Consider the following 11,232-nt stretch of genomic DNA (forward strand, 5'->3'; position numbering starts at 1 on the left):
TCTCCTGTTCCTGTGCCTGCCGAGAGGAGGAAGAGGAGGAGGAGGAGGAGGAAGGATGCATTCCACAAGCTTGGGGTGAGCCGTGGGGGTACCCACGGTGGTGAGTTTGGGGGTGCCTGTTCTGAGGCGGAATCGCGGAGGTCCTAGTCCTAAACCAACCCCAGTGGGCAGGGGGGTCTCCCTGGGCTGTCAGTGTCCCCACGGACAGGGAGCATCCACAGCATGCTGCCTTGTGCTGCTGCCTGCCCATGTGGCTCACCAGGGAGCGGAGCAAGTTTGCCTCAATGAAAGTGAACTCGTTCATTTAAACCTGCCTGCAGAGCCGTCCGGCCCCCCGCTGCGTTAATTATCCTGTAGTTCCCGACTGATTGCTGTACACTAAGCTTAAGCCCTCCTTTATTTATTTACTGACTACATTAACGGCAGCGCTTGCTCTCCTTTTGTGCTGTGGCAAACCGCACAACACCGCACACCGCAGCTGGGCCAAGTGGGTGCTGCCATCACCACCCAGCCGTGCCTGCGCCCGACGGGTCCTGTCCACCGCCAGCCTCGGCCTTGTGATGCTATTAGACATTTGTTACAGCACAGTTGGAGTCACCAAGTCCAGAGCATAATTTAGTTTTTCCCAGGGATGGATGGCATGTGCCAGTGTCAAGGCCAGGCTCATCCCCTGCCCCTGCATTTCCCAGCAGGTTTGAGGGGCTGCGTGTCCATTCCAAGGTCCTGATGGTGGTCCTGCGTCCCCCAGTCCACCCCAACACAGCTCTTCCAGGAAGGCTTTGGGCAAGTGGTGAGGAACTTTGGTCCAGTTTGGGGCAAGCAGAGGTGGTCCTGCTGTGAGCAACCTGCGGGCTGCAGCGCCCCAGGAGAAGGGGGGGCAAAGCCCCTTGCCGGCGTTCAGCCTGGCACAAAGGCGTTGTTACAGTAACAGGGAAATCGTGGTAGGACCGGGCCTTTGTGTGCACACTCACACAGCAGCTGGGAGCGATTATGCTGCAACAATGTTCTGTTCCATCAACATTATGTCCTCATTAAACCTTTATTAGGAGATTAGATTCAGATTTATTGATTTTTTTTTTTTTTTTTTAAAGAGGAAAATCCAAGCTCCTCTCAGAGAGATGCCTGGAACTTTTTCCCGCATGCAGCACTTTCCAAAGTAGCAAGAGGGCAAAGGGAGAATCAATCTTTCCTCCAGCATGGGCAACCTGTCCTTCCAGGGGAAAGGACCGCTGAGCTGCTTGAGGAGGTTAGGTTGGGTGCATGATGGCTTCCTAGCACGGGGAGGACAAGGACAAGGACCAAAACGTTCCATGGGATACAGCAGCACAGGTGAGAATCTTGCAGTGCAGCCCTGGGGGACTTCAGGGTCATGGTGGGCAGGAGAGGGATTGGCAAGGCTGGCTCAGGAGTCTTGCTGCCCAGTCCCCTCATCAAACACATGGGCTGGGCGGCATCGCACACCCGGGTCAATGGCCCCATTGGATTTGTCTGTTGGAGCGTTTGATGTTACACGAAGGCAGCTCATTCCAGAGGGTGTTAATTGCCTGCTGCACTGATCAGGTCTGTAGCACCATCGATCTCAGCAGGATCAATGGGCTGATTTAGTGTCTCACGAACTCTTTAACTGGACACCTCATCAATAGGCAGCCACTTACAGACCATCAGTGCATTAGTGCGGGCCGGCGCTGGCAGGAGCCCACTCCACCCGTCCTCAGCCCCCGTCACTCAGAGGTAAGTTTTCCTGCAGGTGATGGCTCTGGGATGGTGAGCGGGAGTCTTGTTCTGGGGCTGGTGTGTTTGAGGGCGGATGTGTGAGAGCCAGGTGGTGTCGATCCACCTGTCTCCCATCACCTGCAGGCCCACTATATGCAGAGATGCTCCTAGAGCATGGGATGGGCCCTTGCAGCATCTACAGCACTTTCCTCTGCTCTTCGCCTTGTGCCTCTGCCCTGGCAGGGTCAGATCGACAGCAGGAGCTGGGACCTACCGCAGCTGTGATGGCATCTCTCCCAGTACCGCGTGCTCGCGGAATCCGCCCCGTTGCCATCCCGGTTTGTCCGCGGCCTGACACTGGGTCTCTCCCAGTTTGCTGAAACTGCTGAGCGCAAGCATGGTGGGGATCTGCTGGGCAAGCGTACCCGGGGGCCCGGGGTAGGGAATAAAGGCAGCAGCCGGGGTGAGGGGTAGGGGAGCCGAGGACAGCGGGACCCCTGTGGCGGTGGGGATCCCCCGGGGCAGGGGGGACCCCACCCGAGGCCGGGGGACCCCCGGTCGGGAGGCGGCTGGGCCGGGCGGCGGCGCCGCTGTCCGCGGTGCTGAAGCTGCGGCCGTGGCCGGGCCGGGCCGGGCCGGGGGCGCTCCCGGGGGTGGCAGGGGAAGCATGCAGAGAGGTTTGGGCAGGGTCGTGGAGTCCTGGGGGCTCCTGCTCAGCTCTGCCTTCCCGCTGCGGAGCTGAGGGACGTGAGAGATGTGCCCGCCTGGGTGGACAGACACTGGCGAATCCCAGAGCCAGGGACAACGTGCCAGAGTGAGGTCCCCCGTCTCCCGCCCTGAACAACGGGCATTGCTCAGGCATCCCGCCACACCGACCAGAGGGTGCCCAGTGTGATGCTGTAAGCCAGGACGGCTGCCAAGTATACCCGGAACAGCAGGACATCCAACACGTAGCCCACTTGCAGCCACTCGCGGGCGACATCGCGGAATTCCTCGCGTTTCTCCAGAAGCTGGCGGATAGCCGTGGTCTCGCGCAGGACCTCCTGCAGTGCTGCTAAGCCCTCTGTCCGGCCAGCAAAGGCCAGTGTGGACCTCGTGCCCCCCACTGACCCGCACTCCCGGGGGTCCTCACAGCCGTAGGGGGTCAGCTTGGCTGAGGGATCAAAAGAAGCAAATGTGAAAAACCTATTAAGATGGGGAACTGGGGTTTCTGAGGATGAACTAGGCACCCAGTTCACCATCCAAACAGGGGCTATGTTGGTGTCGATGGCTACAGAGCACTTAGACTCCTTCAGATCCCACAGGCCCTCTCTGTGCAACCCTTACCTGTGCTGTCATTGTTCTCCACCTGCCTGGAGATGTCCAAGCTTTGCGTCCTGCTTTGGCTGAATTTCTTCCTGTCCCAGACACAGAGCAGGATGGTGGCTCGTTCCAGCAGCAGGTGTTTCACCCACTCAGGGACATGGGGTTGCAGGTCTTGCTTGTGCACCAGGCGCACGATCAGGATGGTTTCCGTCAGGCTGATGACGAGCAGTGCCATGCACACCACAAAGTAGATGCCTGCAGAGGCATCAGTGAGGTGAGTGACCTGCAAAGGCTCATGCACAGAGCACAGGCCCAAGCAAATCCTCCCTGCTCAACTCTCAGGGCCCTGTGGTCTCTGCTCACGACTGCCGTGGCAGTTGGATAGGCGTGTAGAACCACCGTACCTATCAACGGGGTGCCGACGGCAGTAGCTGGCAATGTGTCGGACACAATAATGAGGAAAACCGAGTAGCCCAGCAGGAGAGTGATCTTGAAAGAGACCCTCTCACCACTGTGGGGAGGAAGGTAGAAGCCCACAATGTCCATAACCATCAGAAAGATGCTGGGGAGCAGCAGGCTGACGGTGTAGAAGAGGGGGCGTCTCCGGATGACTACCTGCAGGACAGAGAGACAGAAAAGGCTGTGAAGGGTTGAAATGAGGCTTGCAGCTGGTGTGGCTCTTTGCCAAGGCAGGTGAGGATGGTGGGAGGCACTAAGGTGAGCCAGAGGAAGGGCCCACTACCGGGAGCCTCCCACCTGCAGGCAGGAGCTGCAGCACAGAGCAGCGACAGGGATGGGGCAAGACCCTTCCCTCGTGCCGTATCCCTGAGAAACACGGTGGCCAAAGGCTCTTACGTAGAACTTCATCTCAGCATAGCTGTCACTGCTCTTGACACTGAACTCCTGGAAGCGGCTGAGGACGTAGAGCAGCTCCCATTCGCCCTGGTTCATGAAGACACTTCGGTCGAACTTGACGAGCTCCGGCTGACGCCACAGCGAGAGGTTGATATCACGAACTGGGGGGCGGAGGAGAGGTGAGAACTAGGGGTGCCCTGCCCAAAGCGCCGGCAGCTGCCGGCACCTCCACACCGGCTACGTGCCTGCCCGCCCCTGCACGCTTCCCCGATCCGCTGGGGCCATCTAGAGGGACGAGTTGCCTCCTGCACGGAGCTCCGGCCCAGCGGAGGTCCTGCCCGCTCCCTCGAGTCCCCCAGCCGTGGGCGTCCCGGCACTCACTGTGGTGCAGCCAGCTGGTGAAGGTGAGCGAGCAGTTCTGGACGTCGAAGGGGAAGCTGTAGATGTCCAGGCTGCAGGCGGTCATCACCTGGATGGGTTTGAGGTTCTGCACCTCCCCGTGATGGCTGACATAAACATAGGGGACGTGCGGGGACTTTCCAACATCCACACTGGGGGACATGAGGGACAGAGATGTGGGCTGGAGAGCACTCTGGGCAGGGGTTCCTTCTGTCAAATAGCATTTCAGGGGGGAACTGCCCAAGAGACAGGGATTTGCCCCCCGTTCTGCTTTTTTGGTAATATCCTTGCAGGCATTTCTACCTGGCATCACCTCTGCACTGCCCAGACTGCTGCTTTCTCCCAGCCCGAGAAGTGTCTGTGTCATTGTCCCAGAACCCTCAGGAGGCAGTGGGAACAACTTAAATCCCCACGGAGTGGGAAGGACACCAGATAGCTTCATGGGAAGAGCCAGCAGCTCTGCAGCTGCCCTTGCATTGTACTGTCTTCACAAAGCCTTTCTCCTGATATCTGGATCTCACCCCCAGCACAGTGAGGGTAATTAACAATGGTTGTGGTTAGCCAGCATTGGAAATGGCCCAACTGCCGAGCCGATCCCCATCTGCAGCTCCCTGATGTGGGGAGGCTGCCAGCTCTGTGCCAGGAATACAAAGCATGGGACGGTACGTGCCCATGGTGGGCGAGGGAGTTCCAGTCCCAGGCTATCTCGCTCCGGACTTTGGCTGCACTCACAACTCATTGATGAGGATGTCGGGCACCCAGATGCTCTCTACAGGGAGGGAGATCTGCGTCAGGTTGTCGAAGCGAGCTGGGTCCCACCTGAGGAACTCATCTGTCCAGTGCTGGGGACAAGGGAGAGGGGACTTGGTGGGTGAGGTCCTTCCACTCTGCCAGCACACAGACCCCAGACTAGCACCAAGCAATCTTCCCACCCATAGGAGGGAGGGAGGAGTTATCCTTCAGCTCACACAACACCAAACAGTGCAGAAGATGGAGCATGAAAGCTGAGCCTTGAGGTTCATGTGCTACAGAGGTCTCGCCAGCCCCCAGGATAGGTTTCCCCTCACTGCTCTCCTGCAGGACTGCACGCTTCTCCCACAGGAAAACATGGGGTTTTGGGGGTACTTGACCCTGGGGGGGGGAGGGGGGCCCAGCAAGGAAGGGGTGAGGTTTCACGGCTACTCACCTGCCTGTACCAGATGTAGGTGGTCAGCACCTGGTTCTTCTCATCCTGTGAGAAGATGAGCACACAGTGTCAGAACGGGGACATTTACACTTTGGAAGATGGGCAGAGCATGCTGGGGGGATGTTGCATGCCAGGTACCATTCCCCTCCCTGTGGACACATGCAGAATGGGAGCAGAAGACTCACCACACTGAGGATGGCATAGACCATGAGGTCGATGGCCACGTTAGTGGTCGTTCGCCAGTCCCGCACAGGCCGGCTGCCCTTCTGGTAGTGGGCCAGGAGGTAGTGGGACAGGCGGCGCAGGGTGGGTTCGGACGGCTCCGGCATCCGGCCCCTGTGCTGGGTACCTGCTTAGCAGAGGGAGGAAGGGAGGGAGCGAGGGAGGCTGCTCGCACTGGGGCAGCGGCTGCCATCACCCTGCGGTGTGCCATGGGCTGCGGGATGCTGCCAGCTGCCAGCCCTCACTTACCTGTTGGGATTTCCTATTCAAGTTAAATAGGAGCATCCTGATGGGAAACAAGCCTGGCCAACCAGAACCATCACCTAATATGTTACTGATATCCTGTGCTGTGCAGGTGGTCAGCGCTGTGACCTTCCCCAGCCTCAGAGGGCACAGCTGCCAGCCTCCGCCTTTCTGGACAGGTGCCAGGACAGCGGCAGCAGGGACCACGAGGGACACACTGCCCCTGGGTAAGTTTCATACCATTCACTCCCTCGAGGGCCCGTTTTTTGTTCAGCAGGTGGAGGCGGTGAAGGTTAGAGATGAAGCAGGATGCTAAATTCATTTATTAGGTATCTTGGTGTTTGCTTCCTGTGAAAACAGTCCCTTGACTGGTGACAGCAGCATCAATCAAGGCCAAATTGCTTTCAGCACCATGTCCTCACTGCCAGGCAGCTGGAACGCAAGGCAGCTGGAAAGCCACGGCTGGACCAGGGCAGCAGTGCTACACTTGTGGCTGTGCTCTACAGCACACCCAGCCCCAGAGTCCAATTCCAGCATAATGGAAGAGACTAATTGGAATAGATCTACAGGAACTTGGGAAAAGCTGCTGGAAGGGAATTTTATTCTGTATTTTAAGCTTAAAAAAAGAAAAAGCAGCAGCCTCAGCCCCTCTGACATTGCTCACTAGCGGTAATACTGGGGAGCCAGCCAGGTGCATGATGCTCACCCAGGCAGGTATGAACCGACAGAGGCAGCGAGATGGGGGGAGAGGCAGCAATTAGGGTGAGGCGAGGAAATAACAGGTGCTGCCATCACCACAGCTTGGGCCAAGGGGCCTTTCCTGCTGCAGCTGATGGCAGCTGGCTCACGCTTGCACTCCTCCTCACACCTTCTCCTCCTCACATCCATGCCACCCAGGTCTGCGTCAGGATGCTTTGGCAGCAGGGAAATGGCTTTGCAGAGGGAGGACTGGGCTGGGTTCACCTCAGATGCTCTTTGCCTCTTCTCCAGACACCACGCTGGTCTGCCTAGCCCAAAGCTGTGCCAGGATTGTGCTGGCAACTCACCTGGTGCAACTCAGCACAACCCTGGCACAGCCCTGACACATGGGGATCTGTCTGCACAGCCCTTCCTGCCTCCTGGCCGGCATTGCCAGGGTGAGAGTATCACTGTTCCCACTCCTTTTCTGCCACCTTTGGTGTGCTAATGGTGGGAGAAGGTTTGGGAGTTGGGTGACAGGAGCTACATGACCTATCCAGAGATTTGAGTCACTAGCCTGCTGAACACTTTCAGCTGTGCTGGTGCAAAACAGCACAAGGATTTTTGTGCTATTTCCCAGGAATATTAGGTAAGAAAATAACAATGGAATAACAAGGGAATATGTTGGCCGTCAATTTTGCACTGTGCAGAGCTGCAATTACAAACTATAGGCACAGCATCATGCCCAAAACCCAGCTCTAGGTTATGACGGACTAAGCATTATATTGGAGAAAGCCCTTCATCAGGCAGGGGGCTCGGGCAGCACCTCTCAGGCAGTGGGGTGCAGACAGGAGAGCCCCATGTCTCTCTCTGTCCTCAGGGCTGTCTCTTGGCACAGCTCTAGAGTACCTCAAGACCCCGCAGTGACGAACCCACATCGTAGAGCTGGGTTCTAATGCCCCGTTGCGTTGCTGCCAGTGTTACCCAGGCAGGATGCACCTTCAGGCTCCGCACCGGAGCTCTCCCATGCTCCAGCTTCTCCCAGGTATGTCGCTTCCCAGTAGCATGAAGGCTCCCTTAAAAGCAGCCTTTGCCTGCCACTCAGCACGGCTCAGGTTCTGGGAAGCTGCTGCTCCGTGCCAGGAGCAACCCGCTCTGCCTCAGCTCCCCAGCTCTGCCCACGGGTCCCTCACCTTACCTGGGCTCTGCAGCGTCGAGGCCAGCGGCAGCAGGGCCAGGAGCGCCCCGAGAGCCGTGGGCACCATGGATCCGCTGGCTCCAGCCGCCGCCGGCTCGGCGGAGGACTGAGCGGAGCAGGGAGGAAGGCGGCACTCGTATGGCTTTCCCCCCGCCGTCGGGTTTTTGAGAACGCCCAATTAATCTCGCGATCAGCCTCTCCCGCTGCATCAAGTTTCAGGCTGGGAGGATGCGAGAGGGGCCCACCCCGCTATCCCCCCACCCCCGCCCAGCTTTCAAAGAGCTTCCCCGTCCTCTGCCCAGGCGCCTGGTTGTGGCAAAGCAGATTTTGGGGTTGTACATCACGCCCATGGGCAGTGGGGGGCACGATGAGGGGAGAGGGTGCTGCAGGTGCCAGGGCTGTGCCAGGAGATCCTCAGCAGTTGGAAAGACGGGGTAAATCCTCTGAGAGGCAGGGGAGGGGAGCCTGTCCAGGGATGTGGTACTGACACAGGGTGGGTTTCCATCAGCAGGGGAGAGGGGAGCTCTGGAGGTACCGGGCTGCCCTTTACACCCTGCAGCAGGTGGGTCTGTCCCACTGACAGTGGCTCTGACAGTCGCAGGTGGGGGCCGCACGTGCAGCCTGGGGCAGCAGCTTTCCCCCAAACCCTCAGACCTGCACCTACACCGGGGTCCATTTTCACCGCAGCAATTTGCATTTGCTGTAAATTTCAGCAAACAAAGTGCTTCCTACTGGTATCAGTTTCCCAAAATATTTAACACCTGGGGGCAAACAAGACTAGAAGCAAAGCCTGGTCAGGTATTACTGAGAGTCAAAAGGCCCTCGGTGTCCACCCATGCATGGGTTCCCTGCTCAGGCTGCCCATTCATCCCTCCATGTGACAGCATCATAGCCTTGGGCTGGGCAATGTCCCTCTACCCGGCAGGGGAGCCTTCCCTCGACCCTCAGCCTCTATAATCTTCTGTATTCCTCTATGTCTACACTGTCCTTGTGTGTGTTGCAGGTGCCCGTGCTCCCACAAAGCTGCCAGCTGCTGGAAATCCTGGGGAAGCAGCGGGCAGGGACCAAAGCCTGCAGCAGTGGCGTAGAGCAAATTGCATCAGATGCCGGCATGGAGTCACTTAAACGAGATAAGAATTAGTGCGGGGCCCTGATGAACTCCCCCTTGGCTGCCAACAGCAGTGTCGGGGAGAGAGCAAGAGCAGAGCTGGGGCTAATTTGATTTCTCAGCTCCGTTAGTGGCTGGCAAGTCACCTCCCAAGGAGCGCCAGCAGCTCACAGCACTCTCCCCTTATTGAATCTGGGTAATGAAAATCACGGGCAGCGCTGCCATGGTACTGGGGACTGTGCCCCGCTCTGCCCCCTCTCCTCCAGCCTCCTGCATCTGCAGCCGGCAGGATGAGGCCAAGGGGATGTGGACTGCTCCAGTGGAGCCTCTGCTGCAGCATCATTAACTGAATTTTCTCCCTTGGGTTTTACATCTTCAACTTAAAGAGATTTTAATGTAGTTCCTATCAGCCCTCCTGTTATTGGATATCTAATTAGCGTGATCTACTGTAGCCTCATGTTACGCGCGCACGCAGGGGGCTCTTGCAGGACATTTTGTGGGATGGCTGATATCAATCGGCAGCGCCCAGATCAGATTTACTTTCCAAAATAGCATAATGGGATTTTATTAGCCCTGTAATCTGCTGCACGGTAATTGCTTTTCTGGGAATCGAAGTGCTCAGTGCCTGGGGCTTCCCACAGCTCAGACCCACATCCTGTCCAGGCTCCGCTGCAGCCAGGCATGGCAGCATCTCTGCACTGGGATGGGCACTCAGGCCTCTCTCCTGGAGCAGCCACGCTGCAAGCAGGTTCCCTGGCTGGGCAAGCAGGTATTTAGCCCAGAGCTGCAGCGATCTCAGAGGCTGGGGGGAGCACAGGGGCACAAGCACAAGATCCCCAGCATGTGATGGCACAAGTGACGCCCTGCATTCCCTCCTCACCCCAACCTGACCTCATCCCAAGTCCTGGGTGTGCAGCATTATGCACTGTATTCCTTCAGCAGCTCCCACCCCGTGCCATGGAATGTGCTGGGGGCTGTCAGGCTGTGGCAGGAGCATGGCTGGGCCCTGTGCAGGATGGGGTGTTGTAGCCAGGCTGGAGACCACAGCGGGAACAGGGAGGGAGGCCTCAATTGTGTTGCTTGCCGGTTCGGAGCGGGCAGGAGACGGAAGCAGCTACTCCTCCAGGCTGCCAGGGTTCGCCTTTCAGAGCGCGTTTGGAGCGTCAGAAGCAATAAAGCATCAGCAAGGAGCCCTGGCAGCACAGCTGCCTGAAGGCCCCCGCCCCCATCACACGCCTGAGGCCGCCCATTACGGAGCCTCATGCTCCCCGAATTGCATGTCTGCTATGATTTAACGCTGCGAGACATGAAATAAACACTGCAGGCAGGCAGGGCTGCCGGCATGGGCATGACCAGGCTCACAGCAGCCCCCACTCCCATGGGGCCCTGTACCCAGGGACAGTGGTCCTCAGGGATCCCTGGATCACTGCAAAGGTCCTGGGGGACATACAGGATCTCTCCTCTGGCACTCGCCTTGTGCAGCTCCAAGACCGAAGCACAGACCAAATGCCATGAACAGCTGCTCAGTGTGGTGCCCTTGGCTAATTTAATTTAATTTGGGGATGCTGGTAGCTTTGTCCCGTGGGTGCAAACTGCATGGCCCTTGGAGAAGCCAAAAATTGCCCATTGCAGGTACCAAGCCCGTCCTCACCCCAGTGAAGGAGCCCAATGCTTTTAAATCCCCCAGAGAAGGGATGGGAGCGCTTTCCTTTCAAGTCCTCTCTTCCATTAGACACCCTTCAGGTGTTTGCAATATTCTTCTACCATTTCATTACCATTAAAGCCAGGTAATAATAAGTACATGAAGGTATTTGGAGCCCACTGCTGTTAATGAAGGAGATATGGCTGATACTGAGTGGGACGGCAACTATGCATCACAGGCTGAGCAGCATCCAAGGTCAGGCAAGAATTGCCTTGCTGAGAGCTGAGACTTGGCTGTTTTTTCTTGTATGGCTGTCTTTTCCTTTTACCTTTTACTTTTGAAGGAGACCTGTGCTGGAGGCTCACTGGGCAGGAGAGGGACAGGGGGCTCCAGTGCTGTTGTGGCTGCATGCTACCACCTTGGAAAAGTCCCCATCCCCAAAGCAGGTTTGCAGCAAGGATTGTGCACACGATGACTGCCTTGATGTAAAAGCCTCGTGCCTGAACAAGTCTTGCAGAAAAGTCTTCTGCCTCTTGTTTCTCTTGGAATTCAATCCATGGAGGACTGTGGCAATGCTTGAGAGGTTGGACATGCTGCAGGGTGTGGGGACAGCCCTAGAGGGCACAGTGACAGAAGACAGTCCACTCTGAGGGTTTTATTTTTAAAGCACTTATTGCTTCCTT

At 57.4% G+C, this 11,232-nt stretch overlaps 1 protein-coding gene and 1 long non-coding RNA gene across 3 annotated transcripts; one reads left to right on the forward strand and one right to left on the reverse strand.

Annotated features, from left to right (window-relative positions):
* Window positions 1-768: 768 nt before the first annotated feature.
* On the reverse strand, window positions 769-7,985 carry LOC125338280 (5-hydroxytryptamine receptor 3A-like). Of its 2 annotated transcripts, none has more exons than XM_048328861.1 (9): window positions 7,800-7,985; window positions 5,644-5,810; window positions 5,459-5,503; window positions 5,005-5,114; window positions 4,255-4,424; window positions 3,874-4,034; window positions 3,423-3,633; window positions 3,040-3,273; window positions 769-2,866 (listed from the first exon to the last, which is right to left on the reverse strand). In XM_048328861.1, the coding sequence occupies exons 1-9, from the start codon at window positions 7,864-7,866 to the stop codon at window positions 2,568-2,570; spliced, it is 1,464 nt and encodes a 487-aa protein (XP_048184818.1). In that variant the 5' UTR covers window positions 7,867-7,985; the 3' UTR covers window positions 769-2,567. The 2 variants fall into 2 exon arrangements, with proteins under 2 accessions (XP_048184818.1, XP_048184819.1); XM_048328862.1 differs by having other exon boundaries at window positions 770-2,866; window positions 5,644-5,807.
* LOC125338285 lies at window positions 5,704-9,306 on the forward strand. Its single transcript, XR_007208238.1, has 2 exons — window positions 5,704-6,150; window positions 8,803-9,306. It is a non-coding gene; the product is annotated as an uncharacterized LOC125338285 (long non-coding RNA).
* Window positions 9,307-11,232: the final 1,926 nt, after the last annotated feature.

The sequence above is a fragment of the Corvus hawaiiensis genome, chromosome 25, assembly GCF_020740725.1.
Source record: "Corvus hawaiiensis isolate bCorHaw1 chromosome 25, bCorHaw1.pri.cur, whole genome shotgun sequence".
Classification (NCBI taxonomy): domain Eukaryota; kingdom Metazoa; phylum Chordata; class Aves; order Passeriformes; family Corvidae; genus Corvus; species Corvus hawaiiensis.

Excerpts from the sequence above, each read along its gene's own strand:
- LOC125338280 (XM_048328861.1), bottom strand. The coding sequence starts at position 7,866 with ATGGTGCCCACGGCTCTCGGGGCGCTCCTGGCCCTGCTGCCGCTGGCC. Across the intron at positions 4,035-4,254 it reads CACCAGCTGGCTGCACCACA|TTCGTGATATCAACCTCTCG; the intron begins GTGAGTGCCGGG and ends TCCGCCCCCCAG. Across the intron at positions 3,634-3,873 it reads ATGCTGAGATGAAGTTCTAC|GTAGTCATCCGGAGACGCCC; the intron begins GTAAGAGCCTTT and ends TCTGTCCTGCAG.